We start from the raw sequence: 18,162 nt of genomic DNA, 5'->3' as shown, positions 1-18,162 counted from the left end.
AGTATTTTTAAATAGCATGTTCAAACTTTTCATTGGTCTCAATACATTGCCGTAATCATAAGGCCACCACACTGAAAGGACAGAACCCAATTACTTTATTCTTGTCTTCTGAAGCGTATTTTAAATATTTTACATCTAGGAAATATTTTCTTTATCATAAGTTCTTCCCTACTCAAAAGAAAAGGAAAAAGCATGAAAAAACTGCAGAGATTTGATAAAAATAATTTTCTGATGTTTATCTGTACATGTAGCCCTTGGAATAAGGTCTCTTAAATAATCATTTGCACTGAAATTAAAAATTTTTCCAATTAAAATGAAAACAAACCAAAAAAGTCACTATTCAAAACACATATTTTTATTGCTCCTCATGCAGGAATATTCAGAAAGTCTGACACTATCTTAATAGAATTAAAATGCAACTTGCGTTTGACTAGGATATCAAATGAATCTGTACATCTGATTATAAATTTAACATAGGACTATAAATTATATACTTGAAAGATTTGTGAAATGACAGCTCAGTAAGTTAAATCTTCTCATAAACCATGTTCCCACAGCTACATTTAATTCTAAAAATTAAAAACTAAAATGTTTATAAAATGGACTACAGTTTTATTACCAGACTATATAGTATTTGCAGACACACCATATTGTCATGTAGCATTTAAATCATAAAATGTCAGTGCCATCATATCTTAGAGAATGAAACATTAGGTGCCCTAAAGAATGATGAAAATTAATTAACACAAGAGATTTCAGTTCTTTTATATACTGAAGAAATTTAATATTAAGTGTGGCTTGAAAATAAGAGACCTTAATCTAATGTTTTTGAATGACTGCACAACTAATTTAAAAATGGAACCAAATTCTTTGTGATTGGTACTAATTATCCCCATTTAGTGTGGGCCCCTTTCCATAATTTTTGTATTCCATGAGGCTGGGTATCAGAATGCTTTTGGACAGAATGCATTATGGCACAAAGTTTTATTCTTTCACACCAGCCAGGAATTTCAAATAGAAATCTGGAAATGAAATGGAGATATAGCCTCAAGAAGTCTAGAAAACAGACTTTAAAGGCAACTCATTCTCTTGCAAATTGTCTCTACTTCCTGACAGAAACATTAATGAACTGATCAGGTAGAAACTGTAGATACATAAGTATTAGGGGAAACAATATTCTCCCTTCTCATCATCTATCTCCCCCCACCAAAAGTTCCCTCACTGCATACATTTAAGAGGGCATAAAAGTTATCTGTAACTTTCTCTTTTAGAAAAAAAAATGTATGAAATGCTTCAAAGTAACTTGAGATTTCCTGGGGCTTCTTAGCTAAAGACCCTCGCTTATTCCTTCCTTATTAAAATAATCCTAATTGTTATTTAACATTACTTTCCTATTGTTTTCTATCATATGACATGTTTATGAGATATTTAATGCATAGTGTTTAATACAGATTAGTTATTGTTATTATTATTATTAACCAAAACGCATTCTCTACAATGCAACAATTTTCCAGAATGTGTTCAGAATTCCTATCTAAGAAAATATTCAAGGTGTTCCCTGAGAATTTACTTCACAGTTTACATACGGTTAGGTTAGTCTCTGGATAGAAGTAGCTCACAGCAACATGATAGTTGGTACTGTACCTGGGAATATATGGTTCTGCAGGAGGAGGGGGGATGTAGAGATCCTGGAGAGCAGAACTGTCTCTTTTAGTTGGTGTACTGATGGTGCTGGAAGGCGTGGCAACGCTGCTTGTGGGACTTCTAGGTATAAGAGGCTGGTTAAAATGAAAAAGAAAATACATACACACACAAACAACACACAAAACAACAACAACAACAACAACAACAACAACAACGACATATAGTTATCATTTTAAAATTATCTATTTCTGCAAAGTTTCTGAACTTGGCTGAAATCAAGAAGCACGTTATTTAGCACATTGATATTCCTCTGAATGTCCAAAAACAAGTAATTTTATTATTTTAGAGGCTTCGCTTAGTTCTCAACTCACCTTATTCTACGGCATAACAACGTAAAAGCTATTTATAAGGTAAAAGCACCATGCAGTGTTTCATAATGGTAAGATTTGTTTTATAGTCAGAAACTTATTTAAATCAAATTTGCTTTGTTGGAATCCCACCTTTGAAACAAAGATAATAAAAAGGAACTTTCAAAAGAATTAGCTCACTCACATCCTGACTGATATACAAGAAAGATATTTCATTTTTTTTCCCAAAAAGATACACCATACTCTTTAGTTAGCAGAATGTCACACATTCTCAGAAAAGGTTACAAAAATGGAGGATGAAAGGCCAATACAAGAAAATACTTTCTTTTTTTGTATTTTGTTTTTTTAAATATAAACACAATGAACTGTCCTCTCAAGGTCATTTATGGTACATCTTCAAAAGTATGGTGACCAGTGGAACACAATCGTTTCATCCTTCAGAGGTACACACATTTGTCACTGTTTAAATAATGTTTAGATACAGATCTATAGATTCCATTTTCATGCCTGCTTAAGTATTAAATACTTTTAAAAATTAAGATAGCATGTATACTGAATAAAGTGATACATCAGGATGCATTAACTTAAGACCACTCCCAATTCTAAGCTTCACAGCATTTGAAAATGATCTTGTGGATCAAAAAATTATTCTAAAGTGAGACTAAAATTCACAAATTTTCATGTTTATCTTACAGATCTTACTGATTAGCTATGTATACAATAACAATAAAAATAAGAATTTTGGTGCAATTGCAAACACAAACGTAATGATCACAAAATGAACTGTATCTTCACATGACAAGATGTTGCCATTTTAGCCAATATGAAAACACTTTTAGCAAATCTATATAGACCCGCAGTTCTATTACTTTAACATGTATTGCTGGACAAAATGGCATATTACAACTATTTAATATTGTGACAATGCTTTTGTACAGATAAGCAAAATGTTCAAAAAACCAAGCATAAATACAATGTACAATGTAGGCCACTGGGGAAGGCTACATAGTTTATGATTCAGTTCACAGTTTTTGACCTTCCTTATTACACAGCTCACCTTAACAGGTTGAAATCACACATCCTGCCAAAATGACGGTTAAGTTTTAATCTATGTGAAATAGAAATTAAAGAGAGAGAGAAGGGAAAAAAATTGATAACTTATCTGGGGACTCTACAATATTCTATCTTCTATGATGTAAAAAAAAGTCAGATATTTTACATGTTTAGGAATTTTGAAATATTATGAAAGTATGCAGTAGACTTATGTTTAACTATGCTGATTTTGAAATACTGTCCACTTAAATTATATGTGTCTTTTAGAAACAAAAATCTTGGCAGTGGGAAATTATTAGATTATATAGGCAATCAAGAATCATTTGTATGGATGAACACCATGAAGCCTGAGGAAATGAAGAATTGTATTGTTTCTAGTGATACCTCTACAATAGATCTTTGAATTAATGATAGGTTCTTTAGATAAGTCTTTAGACACACTATATATATAGTCACTGTGATATGACTATAATTGCTTTTCATCAGGACATCTTGGTATTAAATACAGATGACATAAAAAAAGTCTGACTAAGTTTCATTATTATAGAAATATAAAGAAAACCCCATTATTCAGTGCATTACTTTCCAAAACTGTCTAACAGATGTACTGTGAGAGAAAAACGTATATTCAGTATGCTTTTTAAATGCTCTAGTATCTTTTATTTTAAAATATTCTAATACTGCAAGTGAAATTAAAAACAAATTTTAAAAACACAAACAATTAAAAAATAATCTAACAAATTTTTATTCTTTTTCTTTCGTTTTAGGGTCACTATTTCTATTCTGAAGACCTCTCTCTCCTTTTATTTTACCATCAATAGAACTAAAGATAATCTTTCTTGGTTAGTACCTATCTCTGCCTTCCCCAAACAAAGAGGAAGAAAGGAAAAATGGAAGGAACAAAGGAGAAACAATAGTGGTTACAAGTATATTTTAAATAGCCGTGAAGTGTGAGGTAAATATGAACAGAATATTTTATTTTGCCTAGACTACTACTAGGATTCTATCCAAATTATTACCAGGATTATTTAGGGTACTTGTGCCTTTCCCCTTCCAGTAAACTTAAATATTAGCCTTGTCAGCTTCCTTCAAATTGCTATTTTCTCTAGGTTTCTATTTTCAGGAAAGAGTTGCTATTAATATCATCAGTTAGCATGATTAGCTAAATTAGCAAATACACAGAAGAAAGACTCTTAAATAAGTTTAAATGGATAACAGGTTTGATTGTGCTAGCTGGTTCAATAAATTGAATTGGTTAAAAAAACACAACTTATTCTTTCAAAGAAAATGGAAATTAGTTAATCCTATTGTTCAATTCAATTGGCTAGTTATTGTATTAACTGATAAATCATAGAAAACATTTCAAATGGTTTATCATGCAGATATCATCTGGATAATCAGAATGCTTTGTACCAAATGAAACACACAGTAAAGATTAAATATATTTGGTATATTTTTGTCTATTCATTGTGTTACTTCTGTCAAGCTAATCCACACTAAAAAAGTAAACATTGTTTTTGAGACTCTTATTTTAAAAAATACACATTAAGCAGTGAGAAAATAAAGTATGGTAAAATAGAAACTTCATGGGAAAATGGCAATAGCTACTTAACCGAAGAGGACGTCTTTGTGATAATTTAAAATTATAATCTCTTAAAAATTTTTCTACCTTTGAACAAGAACTGAAAGAATATAAAATTAAATGATTAAAAGAATGAAAAAAAGGCATTAAAGAGCATTAGAAAGATAGGCAAAATTTGACTAAATCAAGCGCAGAATAAATGATGCTATTAGCTGAAATCACCAGCAAGAAACTCCTAGTTGTAACAAGTGGCATTAAAATTACAACCACCACCAATAACAATTTAAGTGTGTGAAAATACCCAAAAAGTGACAAATACAGCTTCCCTCAGATCAGAAAAGGACTTCTCTCGGCATCCAATTCAAATTTTAATATACATATTTCTTAGTTTCAGGAAAAATATCCAAATATGTTGGCATGAAAATGCAGAAAGATAGCTTCTCCTATCTTGACAAAATTTCCTTTCAATAATTGTTCATAACATTGTAAAAGAGCAGTTACCACTGCACTAAGAAGAATTTCCAATTTAAGGCAAAAAGTAGAAATAAAGCGTAATATTTTTTATCTTACCATTTTGCTACTTTGCTACTTGGTCTATATTGGCAAAATATGGAAAGAGAATTAAGAATTATCATCATTTAAAGACAAGGTTATTTTAAGGCTGCATCTTGTTACTCAAGTAAGCATGAAGCTTCTGTATAACTTGGTCGACTACAGTATGTAATCAAGTATGATATGGATCCATTTTGGATTCTATGCAAACAGGTTTATTTCCTGGAAGAGTCTTGCCAAAATATTTAGTTTTCATATATAAATGGTCCTACTGACCTAAAGCTCTCCTTTCACAGATCCATTGAGGCTCCAGAAGGGAAGAGGCATTTGCATGTATGTCATTACTCTGCTAAAACAACTCTGATAGATATGTGGGGGCACAGGCATGCATCTCTTAAAATATCCAGGTTCTAAATAAAATGATCATATGCATCTCTTTAAATATACATTGATAAACTTAAGTCAATTACTGATAACTTGCTACATCAACAGGACTACTACTAGAAATCTACTAGGTAAGATATACGTACATTTTTCCATATTGTCAGTTTGAACTACATAAAATACTTTCAAATTGTATCCTACAATATGGTACGGCACAAATCTTCCTCTGAATCATGTGTGATGACTTTAGTAATAATACCCTACTCATACAGTTTAAAAAGCATATGAAAGATTGTGATTAATGTAAAATAAAGTTTTCGGCCTTTGTAAGGGATCACTGAGATCTCATTTTAAATCCTCTGATGGCTCAGGTCTTTCCCTTGTGTCCCCAATTCTAACACGTGAGCACATCTGGAAGGTATACCTCTGAAACCCCTACGGTCTTAAAGATTATGAGAAAAGAACTTCCATACTTAAACTACATTTTACACTGAGGTTTTACTTGAAACATTTTTCATTTTAACAACTTGTGGCAAGCTTATCTTAATTTATTTGTCCTTCTGTCTGGTAAGTGACCTGGCTTTCATAGAGCTATAGAAAGTCTTGAATGATACCAGTGACATAAAGACAGCCCCAGCATTAAAGATTAAAACAGTGTGTTACACATTATGTGGTTACGTCTAAAATTCACTACTGCAAAGATCACAAAGAGCTTGCTTTGCCTTTCGGGGGGAACAGACCCATTGAAATATGCATGATTACATCAAGTATAAAACCTGGCCATTTATTTTATTCATTCTTGGGAATAAGCACAGACTCAGAGGGATCACAATACCCCATTATTCTAGCACAGAACATTCACACAAGTCCTTACTCAGTTCAAACACATTTTAATTATAATTACCAACATAAGTACCAGAATATTGTTTATGTTAGCAACTCTGTTCTTAATCATCTAAACACTCCAGAGAAAATGTATGCTGGATTTTGGGAGGCAAGACAATGCATACATGTTTCTTGACCATATAAAAAATGCTAGATATAATTTGGAAAATTTGGGGCATACTTTTCCCTGGGAAAATTTTTTTAAGTAGTAACTTATCTGAAGGAAGTCTAAGCAAGGGAAATGCATGTATTTAAATTCTCCTACTCTGTGTTTTCACAGTTTTTTCTAGGATCTAAATTCATAAATACAAAAGATTTGAGTCTTCTTTTATAAGCACGTAATCTTTCCTTTCCTATAAGACCACCAAAAAAACAAACATTTTTTCCTGACCATTAATGTGATCAGGAAACCATATCTGTATAGGTTTAAAAATACAAGATATACAAGAAATATAGACTTCACAGTCACACTACAAAATGGATTTATCCACTGAGTCATCATATTTTGCACATTGTACTGAGACTACTACGACTGTATTTACTCTTGTGCTGTCCAGACTTATTGGCATAGTTAATACTGCAACATTAAAACTGGACTTCCAATTTTTTCAAATTACAGTAAACATCATTTTTAGAATATTAATTAAAGAATAAAAAAGTAAAGAATAAAGAAAATAAAAAATAATTTTTGCATTTTAGGTGATCATTTGTAGTCAGTGTAACACTTGAAAGCATTTGGCTGAAAAACACAAATGTCATTTAGATACTTTAATTTGCTTAAACACTTCTGACCAAAAATTTGATGTGACAATTGCTTGCAGCTATTTACTAATTTGAGCATGTAAAACATATAATTGTTTCTGCCTCTCAGTCAGCACAATTACATTTTCAGTTAAGATTTATTTTTTTCTTTAGTATCATACCTAATATTGGTTATCTTCCTCTTCAAAAAATGCTTTTAAAACAAAACTCTCAGAAACATAAATTTTGTTAGTAATGGATTTTTCAGTCACCCTGACCCATAACTTTGACATTAAAATAAATTTTATTATTTCTCATGTTTCGGTTTTTACAGAATGAGTTTAACTATTCATATCTGTAGGTATTTGAAATGTAACACAATCAATTAAGTGTTCTTCAGGTGTTACACCAGTTGATAGACAAAATCGACTGTTATGACTATTTGCTTTCCATTTCTTTTTCTGCTCAAAGTTAAATATCCTGTAAAAATGGCATCAAGGTAATGCTAAGCAATAAAATTTTAAATGAAAAGCACAAAACCACACAAGAAAACTACCACATGGATGTATGAGATTTATGGATCAGAATGCAGTTTAGGAACATAATTCTAATGATACAGCTTGATATTATTTCTTATAAAAATGTGTTTAATGAAACCTTTATCAGTATGTTGAATTCCAACACTAATTATAGTGATCATTTGAGATGCATTCCTACCAAAAAAGCTGGGTTCTTTAATGGTTTTAAAAATGCTGATTCTCAGTGATGATTTCAATCAACATTCTTGGTAGTATCCAGTTAATTCTCCCATGCATCTCTTGTAAGAAGAAAATGACACCACCTACACATGCTTGTGACCTATGCACACTAATGTAAAACCACAAACACCAAAAATATACCTTGACATTTATTCAGAGTTCCCTGGGATTTTTTTTTCATTAAATTGTTAAGAACTTGACCATAAGCAATCACCAAGCTCACCAAAATGCAGGACATGAGAAGTGCTACTAAGAACATGTTTTTAAAAACAAGTTATTGGAAAGCAGGGAATCCCTCATTTGCTCTCATAGAATAAAAGATTTTATCTCAGGTAAAACATCTCTACTATTTATAAATGGGTGCAGATGACAACAGAATTCAACTCCAGATTAAATCTGTTCATAGTATTTGACTAAGGTATCTTTAAGTCTTTCAATTCCATTGTAAAATATTTGACAAATCAGGAATTTTAAAAGAGCTGCCAAATTTCATGAAATGTACTCATGAAATTGCTCTGTGAGCATGAAATTTAGTTGTATGCTTTTGTTTATTTTTATTTGTTTATTTTGCTATTTCATAAATAATTTTCAAAAGAAAATCCAAATCTAAATTCATCATTGCAGTTGATTATTAATAGAAGTTACTATCCTTTCAAAATATTTTTTAGGAATAAAACTTCTTTCATTACAATGTGGTATTCCATAACAATCTTCTACCTTAGGGTCGATAAGGTTGAATTTTGTGTAGGTACAAATTATTTCCTTGTTAGTTTAAAAAATAATTATTCCTTACATTAGAATAAAGTTGTTCTTTTTTAAGGTACATGTATTAGTGTCTATTTCCACACTACATAAGCTTTGCCATATTTTATTTGAAAATGCTAGTAGGTAAGCCTGGTAGAGAAGAAAAAGTTGAAATAGACATATCAAATTAAACAAATTACATAAATTATTTCTTTTTGTAATATCTAAATAATTTTTAGTAGAATGTTAGTATGCCCAATGAAAAAAGAAATAACCTAAGGTCCAATTCTTCAGGTGTGAACACTGAAGATTTATACTTAAGTGAGTTAATGGGCATTTTAGTACCAACGTATTTGTACACATACCAGAAGCAAGAATACAGTAAGACTGGTACTTATATCTGCATAGAGGGTTATTCCTACATTAAGCATTTTATTTCACCTCAGGTCCTTTCTCAGCCACTAGAAAAAAATATGTGGCCTCAGGTAAAGTCACAAAGGAATCACAAACTGCCTGTAAGACCTTCTTATCTCATGATTTCTTTGACATTTCCTCTTCTGGAGGCAGTCTACTTTTAATCTACAGATTCTGGTACCATCCGGTTTTGTCCATCTTTGGTTAATCTACAGTTTAAAAATTCTGACCAGGTAGGTCCCATTATGCTTCCAGTGTCTTAGTATTTTAGAGTAGGCCAAAGCTGTACGATCAAGAAACAACTCTGTATTGGTACAATTTCAGGTCTTCAAAATTTCAGGGATATTTGGTGGTGGTGGTGGTATAGTATGTTAGAGGACTTATCCATTGCTCTTTAACACCAAGATGTTGTGTTACCACTACTACGAAGTATTTAAAACTAATACTCTTCCTTTTGCTCTTTAAAAGGTCAACCACTGAAGCAATTTGTAAAGACACAGAAAATAAATCCCCCACCTTCCCAACAGCATTGTTTATCGTTAAGGATTTGAGCTTTGACAATACATTTCAGTTGAACTAAGTTCAGCTGAAATAACAAATTTACAAAAATGTTGATACATATAAGCACTTATGGAAATGCTGATTTTCTTTTTTTCTGACTTCAGCAATCTGAAACAGTAAATTTATACTGAGAGTAACTGAACAGACAATGAGGAATAAATATAATTAGTGATCTGGTGAGGCATATTTCTTGGCAATTAGGAATGGACCTAGAAACAGTGTGCTAATAACCTATTATAATTATAATTTTAAAATGATGTGGGATAATTTAAAAAATTAAAGTCTTTGTTCTCCAGCACTGAATATACACATCAAATGTGTAGCAAAAAAGAAATGTTGGTCTTTCAATTATTTCAGCATTTTATATAAAAGTGACTAACTGGATACTGTCATTACCTTAATTCTCCAGTGTGTGTTTGTGGAAAAGAATCTAAAAAGGGACCAAATTATCATTTTGTTTCCTAGAGACAGTCCCTCAGTGTCCATGGATCAACAAGAAAACAGTGTCTTTTTTGGTGTTCAAGGTGAAATAGAAGGGATTAGAGAGAAGTTGTTAACTTTAACTACACATATACAGAGAAAAAACCTAATGGCTGAAATTGTGGGACTCTTCTTCAGTGTTCCCACTTCTCAGGATCTTTGAAGAAGACATGTCAATAGGAAAACTACAGGTGGAACAACAAAGCAACTTATAATACAGCAAGAAAATAAAATGATATGATGGTAAAGTCTGTTCTGCTTATCTATGATTTAATGAGTCAAAAAACATTAAACTCTGAACTTTAATGACATTAAAAATATTTGATAATAGACATATACTGCAAGTCAAATATATTTGGACATATTAATACAGTGTACATGTATTTATTTGAAAAATTAAATATTAACATCAACAATTTAAACACCTTAATGTTAGAACATTTTAACGTTTAATGTTAATAACATTTTATGTTATTTAAATATAATGCAACACTGAGGCCAATAAGTAGTAAAGTTTTAAACAATAAGAAATCATTATAATCTATAAGGCCATTCATGTGTAATGGAGAATTTAGGATTTTAGGGGAAAAAATCTAAGAATGGTATAAGGTACTAATACAGGACTTAGAAATAATTTACAAAGCAGTGATAGCAATGGCACTTACATATATTGCTTTTCTTTTTAATCTGAACAATTGGCAATGTTCTAGTTCAACAGGCAATTAAGTTGTTAAAAAATTAGACTTCTAAGAAAGCTAATAGTTTCCTATTTTAAAAACGCATGTTTTGTGAAAGACAATTTCTTTTATGATGTGTTTAAAGATTATATTGACTGAAACAGAAGGAAACGTATTACTTCCTTGTCTTTCATTAATCAGAATCATATTTTTATAACTTCCTAGATACTCTGCTTCTTAATGAATGTCATTTACCAACATTCAGAGTAATATTTTAGAGTGGTTTCATGCTGAAGAAAAATGTAGAAATTCTAAAGCAATAACTTCCCTATTTTGCCACCCTACAGGGTGGAAAAGAAAAAAAAAAAGATCCGTCAGAAGGAATGTAGTAGGTACATTTTAATTACTAAATAAAACTTTCTTTACCTACTGTTTAGAAATAACTATTACTATCTTATGACCTGATTTAAAAGAATTCTACAAACTGTCATCTAGTTTCTTCAAAGTGTACGAGTATAACTTTGAAATAGAAGATTACATCTACAAATGAAACGTCTCTTTTCATCTCTATTCACATTTTGGTTTGAAATAACGTGTTCTTTTGTAATTATGCTTTAAATGTTTACAAATTAAGGCAGAGTTCTTTATCATTTGGGTTTTAGTTAGAGTAACTTACAGATTTCATCACATTAAGCCTATTAGGATAAGCTGTGAAGAGATAATTTCACAAACAAATTTTCAAAAGCATACAAGATTAATCCATATGCTGCTGAGATGAGGCACAATAAAGAAGCATTACGGAGATAATCTATGGCTAAAATGATGGTGTATGACTTATGATTAAGCTTCATTACCTGCAGAGCAAGGGGCTTCCATCTCATATTTTTCAGTAAAGCTGGTGCTGAGGTAAGCATGCTCTGAGGTCGCTTTTTCAAAGTTAAGATAACACCACTCGGGTCCTCTCGTAGTGCATTCACCAAATTTTTCAACTGCCACCCCACCTGGTAACCAGCAAAATCATTACAATAAAATTGAGGTACAGTATTCAAAGATTTAATGCTCTCCCCCTTTAATAAGATTAGTAAAAAAAAAAAAAGAAAATCACATAATTGGTGTACCATCCTTCAATTTTAAGGAGATATATACTCAAAAGAAATTTCATCTCTGTATTGGTTAACCAACCATATTATTGCATTAGAGTCCATGTTATTTATTATGAGATAACATAATGGACATTTACCATGTCAAAGGAGAGACTAAAACGGTATTCTACCAATGCAGTAATTTAGAGTTTAAAGAAATTATGTCATTATCAATGCTGTTCAAGGTCTAGATCCAAGCTCTGCTGACAAGTACAATTTAAAAATCCACAAGGACTTGGCAATGTCCTGAGCTTACAACCTATACCACATGCTTTCTCATCACCATCTTTTAGAGATATGTGGTACAAGTGTCTCTAAATTAGAGTGACTTTATACTACCATTAGCTGGTACTGACAAACCAAGGCAACATTCTGATGCATGGAAGACAGCATCAGTAAAATCAATCCTTTCCCATGCTATAAGGATAAAAAAAAAAAATGACAACGTAACACTACTCCCATGCTGCGGCTATTGGACATGTGTTCCAAACAACCCTATAAACTTAAAATGTGCTGAATTTAATGAAGCCATTCTACTTGAATATCACCTCAAAACATAATGTATAATTAAATTGAAGTATTTGATAAATGTCCTGAAACCTGGCTCAACTGTTATCCATGTTAAATTACTTCACTCGTCATCCCTTTAAGCTTTTAAACATAGAATAATTTTAGTTTGCTTCAAGATGGACTAGTTACGCAGTTATCAGGTAACTGAAATCCTCTAACTATGCTTTAAAGAAACATATTAAAAATAGCTATGACTCCAAGATTAAAAAAAACACACACTTCACACTTAAAAGAGAGAACCTTTTATCCCAACTTTAATGGATTAGAAATTTCCAGGATGTTATATAAATACATTGGATCAAAATTTATCCTGGATTACAAGTGGGATTTAGCAAATCATCTGAACAGTACTGTAGTTTTTCCTAGGCACCCAAGTGTAAGGGAATGGGTGCCTTTGACTATTATTCATCATGTTTTTTGCTGGGAAGATAATGATCAAGCTGAAAAGAATAAGTACTTCTACCAAAAGAACCACAGATCCTGAGACTATGATGAAGAGGTACTCTGGATGGCAGCCACTGTAGGATAATGGGTGACTCTGGCTTATCTAATGAGTGGGCATTCATTTAAATTATAACCTCTTTTGCAGCTGAATGGAGTGATGGTGAAGAGAAAAAGGACAGAAAAGAGGTGAGATGTTACAATGCTTAAAAACTCAGGGGTCTCAGATATGAATCAAAGTGATCATTATGATACTTGCCTAACACGAATAAGAGGCTGCCAGTTAAAAAATCACATTAATGCAGATCACTAAAGTAATGAAACTGGTCAAATATCTCCCATTACATATAAGTGAGGCACATATATGTGCCCAAAGGTATATTACATTGAATCTGATTTCTCTGATAGCCAACTAGTGTCTCTATAAGCCATTTTGATAAGCCAAGGGTCAAAGCAAAGTGAATTCAAATCCAAGTGTTCATTTTGCTTGTCAAAAAATATGTGAACAGATTTTTGAGTTCAAAGTTTGGATGGAGAAAACATACTGTTTATACAAAGAATTTATGAGCAACTTATTAATAATAACCACATTTTATCATTTATTTTTTTCAAAGAATTACTAACTATACTAAAGCATTGAATATGATGGCCATATTTTCCTTTCAGCATATGTATTCTCAACAACAAATTACACATTTCTATCCACCAATTTCTTTCCATTTTATTCTGATATGATCATGGTGACTAGTTGAAAATTTCTAAGGCTAGATGGTGTTTTCCTGTATAATATTCACTGTAATTTGATTCATCCTGTTCTTTTAAACTTTCTCTATGCTCTTTTTGAATATGAAATTCTCCAAAATGGAATTGCTTTTTCATGAGAAATTAGAATTGTTTATTGATGAGAAAGTAATAACTTGGTTAGAGTTTAATTTTATAGCTGAATGTTATTTAATGGCAGAAAAGTACATAATTTTAGTATTTTTTTCAGTGTTTTTCCAACTTTTTATTTAAATTCCAGTTAGTTAACATACAGAGCAATATTAGTTTCAGGTGTAGAATTCAGTGATTAATCACTTACATACAACACAAATTTTCTATGTTTTAATCAGCCTTCCCATTCTCACTGACATAACATTAGTAGTACTTTAAACAAAAGTAAACAAACATCCATGAAGACTCATTAAAGTATGTATCTCTGGCCTCCCAATTCTACTTCCACTACCACAAGGAAATGATTTGAATAAAAGCAGAGATAAATGTGTAACGTGTGTCACAGTACTGTTAAAACCAACCAAAATTTGTACATTATGTAAATGTCCATTAGTAAGGGAAATAAAAATTTTTGTGTGGAAAAAAGTTCCAAGATAGCAAATGTAACTCAATTCTATTTTGTAAAAAAATTTTATATAAATGTAGAAAACATAGATATACAACAGCGCTAACAGTGGTTATGCTAAACGGAAGTAAGGACTGAAATATACATTTTCTTCTTTATACTTTTATTTTCTGAACTTTTAGTGATAAACACAAATTATTATAAACAACAAAATCAACAAAATAAATGGGCTTAGCCCATGAATATAATATTCCAGTTATAAAATCATGAATTTTATTAATTACTTAATGAGGACTGTTTGTTATGGAGGGACAATTTCCACAAAAAGTATAGAACTAGAAAGACAACACTATTTAAAAAAATGAAAGGTGGCAATGGGGTAATCACGTCTGCTGTTAATTATCCTTTCAGATGATTAGCAAAAAAGATAATTAGCAGTGCTTACTAAGTCAAGAATTATATTATCTGTTGATTTTTGATTCAATAAATGATTTCAGTAGATAAACTTAAGTGTTAAGTCAGGTTCATACGTTATTTACTGAATGGGAATGAAGCTGGCTAAGTAATTCACAGCCTATGTGTGACATTTTTTCCTACGAACACGGGTAGGCTATAGCTGTATTAGTCCCATCCAGTGCTTGCTAGTTGCAACTAGATCTTTCATCTCTCATTCAAATAGTCCTTTTCCTTAGTCCTATCTGGAACTCTCTAATTTGGTTCATTTCTTCATTAGTTTCTATCTTGTCTACTACATACAATTCTTAACAATTATACCCATTTATTGCATTGTACCATGTTCTATTGAAGGGCAAATATGACATGGTACTACAGTTCTGGGGAAAATGATTCCCAGCTTTGGTTCTATGATATCCTAACATATCTTTAGCCATATAATTAAGTGTAGTGATTTCTTGAAATTAACTTATTTCTCTTTAACTGTTATTGAGATACTTATGGTTGACAGATTATAGGTGGTATGATAAAAAGAGGCAAGTATGTGAGTTACAACTTCAAGAAGTTTGGAGCCTCCATGTTGGGATCTAAAGGTAATGGTACACACATGTGAAAATAAGTAAACTATTCATTTTTCAAGATTAGTTTTTCATTTTCTCATTTGTTTCTGGCTATAGTTTTAACATATTGTGTGGCAGACCCAAGAAACCATGTAAAGATATAAAAGTAATTTTAAAGAACGATTGTATTCTTTACATTGGCTGCAATGAAAGCCTTTTTGTACCAGGAGATGGAGCTTTGAAAGAAGGAAGAAGGGATCCTAGTGGTGGCTAACACAAGAGACTAATCCACTAATATGGAAAGGAATTAAATAAGGTACAAAATTTTAAGAGATAATGGGTTAAAGATACATATGAAGAAAAACATTCTAATAATCAAAGACATCCAAAACAGAATCAGCTAACTCGTGAAATAATGAGCTCAACACCACCAGAAATGTTTCAATATTCTTGCAGAGGCTAAATGATTACAACAGATTTCCAAAGCCACGATACATTCCAACTCTAATGCACAGAATGGGTAGGAAAATGGAAATAAATGAAACAACAGATTAGGTACTGGTATATTCTCAGATTGCTCATTCTCCATCTTTTCTTCCTCCTCACAACCAATAAATGTAGGTATTTACCCTAGGCTGTTAGACCCCTAATACTGCATGCTGTCTTCTTAGAATGATCTCTTCTCTTCCCAGAGATTCCTTTAACAACTTTGTGTATATGACTCTCAAATCTAATCATCTCTGCTTCCTCGAAGAACTCTAGTGACATACTTGCAAGAGTTCAGTTCATCCATACTAATAGCTACTTACTAATCAAGCAACAATAATTCACTATGCTATATTCTTCATATCTATATTACATTGCTTTTATTTATATTTTAATTCTTAACAGCTCTATGAGGTGAACTATTAAACCTATTTCACATGTGAAAAATCTGAAGCAAAAAGAGATTAAGTTTTCTCAGCTACTATTACAAATATGGTTAAGTGGCAAAGCCCGAATTCATATTCAAGTCAGTTTGATTCGAAAGCACAAAGCATGCCCCACTCCCTAAATATCCTGCTGGTAGTTCAAGAATGCAACATTTTGAAAATCAAACTCAGTATCTCCCTGCCCTCATTCAACATCAATAAAAAGTTCCTCCTCATCCTCTCAAATTTGGAGTATGGCGTTACCTATGACCACTTCCCCCCTTTTTAATCCATGTGTCCTAACGAATAGATCATAGCAACTAATGTCTTTTCTTACTGCCTTAGTTCTGGTTTGCTTTGCTTGCTAGACTTAAAATAGGGTCCTAACTGGTCTTTCTGTCTCTATACTTTTGCAGCTCCAAAACACTGCTACAGTGAAAAAGTATTCTTCCCTTCTCTGAAGGCCCAACCAAAGAATCAACTCCTCAAATAGTTCCTTTGTCAATATGGCCATAGTTGTCTATTATTTCCCTTTCATGTGGTTCTCAGACTTCATCATGTGTTAAAATCACCTGGATTCTAAACATTTCTAAATAAAACTAGAGTCTTATTTGTCTGGATATACATGCAATCAATAAGGTGCTTTACGAATGGCAGACAATATATGTTAAAAACTCGACTAGTGACATGATATAGTAACAGGAGAATGTGTTTCAGAGACAATAAGGTGCCTTGAAACTCCAATGGGAGTTTAGTTTTGTGTGTAAAACCAAGATGTATTGAATTTTTCTGTAAATGAATATACTTGATGATACTTAAGTTATAAGAGACTTTCTTTACACCAAATTACCAAATAAACTTTCTTATAAATGAACATTTGAAAAAAAATAGCATTTGCATCTTGGATACTCCAGACCTAAAGTCATAGTGATGTGATTATGACAAGAAATGTAACAGTGAATAAAGTATGTATTTGTCATAGAAAGACTCTGCTTTATCATACACATTATAGAAACACTTTTAAGAAGGTTTTTTTAAATCAGTAAAATGTTTATAGTGGTTGTAAGTAGTCCAAGTTTCTCTTTCTCAACATTAGAATATTTCATTCATATTAACTTCATGGTCTGGAATGAATCTTTTAAAAACCACCATATGCATGTTATACAAATTATGTATTATTATAAGTTATAGATAGTATATTTTTCACATGTTGAACTACTAATATTATCTTCCTGACTGTCCAAGGTAGCACAAGCCAGTGTCTCTAAGCAATGGCAAGTCCTACCACTTACTAGTTTAGATGTAATCTCCAACTTGCACACTGAAATGTATTTTACATGCAACACAAACAGGATTAAAATTTCCCAAGAGAGTCTTTAAGTATCCCAAGTGTTAAAAGCCAGAGGTTCTGCTTTCTTGTAGATGGGGCTTGTAATTGCTTTGATCAGGCTTTAGCAGACACCAGGGGTTCCTTGGGTGAAGGGCACCATAAGTGGCAGGTCCTTGGACAATGGGTTGCCCAGATTAGGTGCATAAGAGGTTTTGGGGTTGGTGCTGAAGAGATGAGTGGCTTCCTTTCCTCTTGGTACATAGAGGGAAGAAGTAGTCTCTGATCCCTTTAGTACATGACCTAGCCTATCTGATTCCCAAACACCTGGTGAATTATTTGACCAACACATGAAAATAATCTCTATACCAAGAAGCCAAAGTTAAAATAAGCATAAAGGAATAATTTAGGCCTATCAACCCAGAACTTCTTTACCTTTGTCACAGCTGTATTTGAAGTTACAAGAAAGCATCTCTATACCTAGACAGGGAGATAGGACATTTCTTAAACTATTTTTAAAGTTATTATCCTTCACAAGACAAAGTAATAGATTCATTAACATTTACACATGCTCTT

General features: G+C 31.9%; 1 protein-coding gene across 6 annotated transcripts in view; it reads right to left on the bottom strand.

Annotated features, from left to right (window-relative positions):
* CNKSR2 (connector enhancer of kinase suppressor of Ras 2) overlaps positions 1-18,162 on the bottom strand; it is a 292,571-nt gene that overhangs the window by 109,481 nt on the left and 164,928 nt on the right. For 4 of the 6 annotated variants that reach the window (XM_027054659.2, XM_027054656.2, XM_027054662.2 and 1 more), the window contains 2 exons: positions 11,698-11,844; positions 1,645-1,778 (listed from right to left, as the gene is read on the bottom strand). In XM_027054659.2, the coding sequence (XP_026910460.2) occupies positions 1,645-1,778; positions 11,698-11,844 (281 nt within the window). The remainder of the gene's footprint in view (positions 1-1,644; positions 1,779-11,697; positions 11,845-18,162) is intronic. The other 2 variants (XM_027054661.2, XM_027054660.2) reach the window with 1 other exon arrangement.

Source organism: Acinonyx jubatus, chromosome X (assembly GCF_027475565.1).
Source record: "Acinonyx jubatus isolate Ajub_Pintada_27869175 chromosome X, VMU_Ajub_asm_v1.0, whole genome shotgun sequence".
Lineage (NCBI taxonomy): Eukaryota > Metazoa > Chordata > Mammalia > Carnivora > Felidae > Acinonyx > Acinonyx jubatus.
The sequence above is the reverse complement of the archived record's forward strand: the minus strand, read 5'-3'. Positions and strand labels throughout refer to the sequence as shown.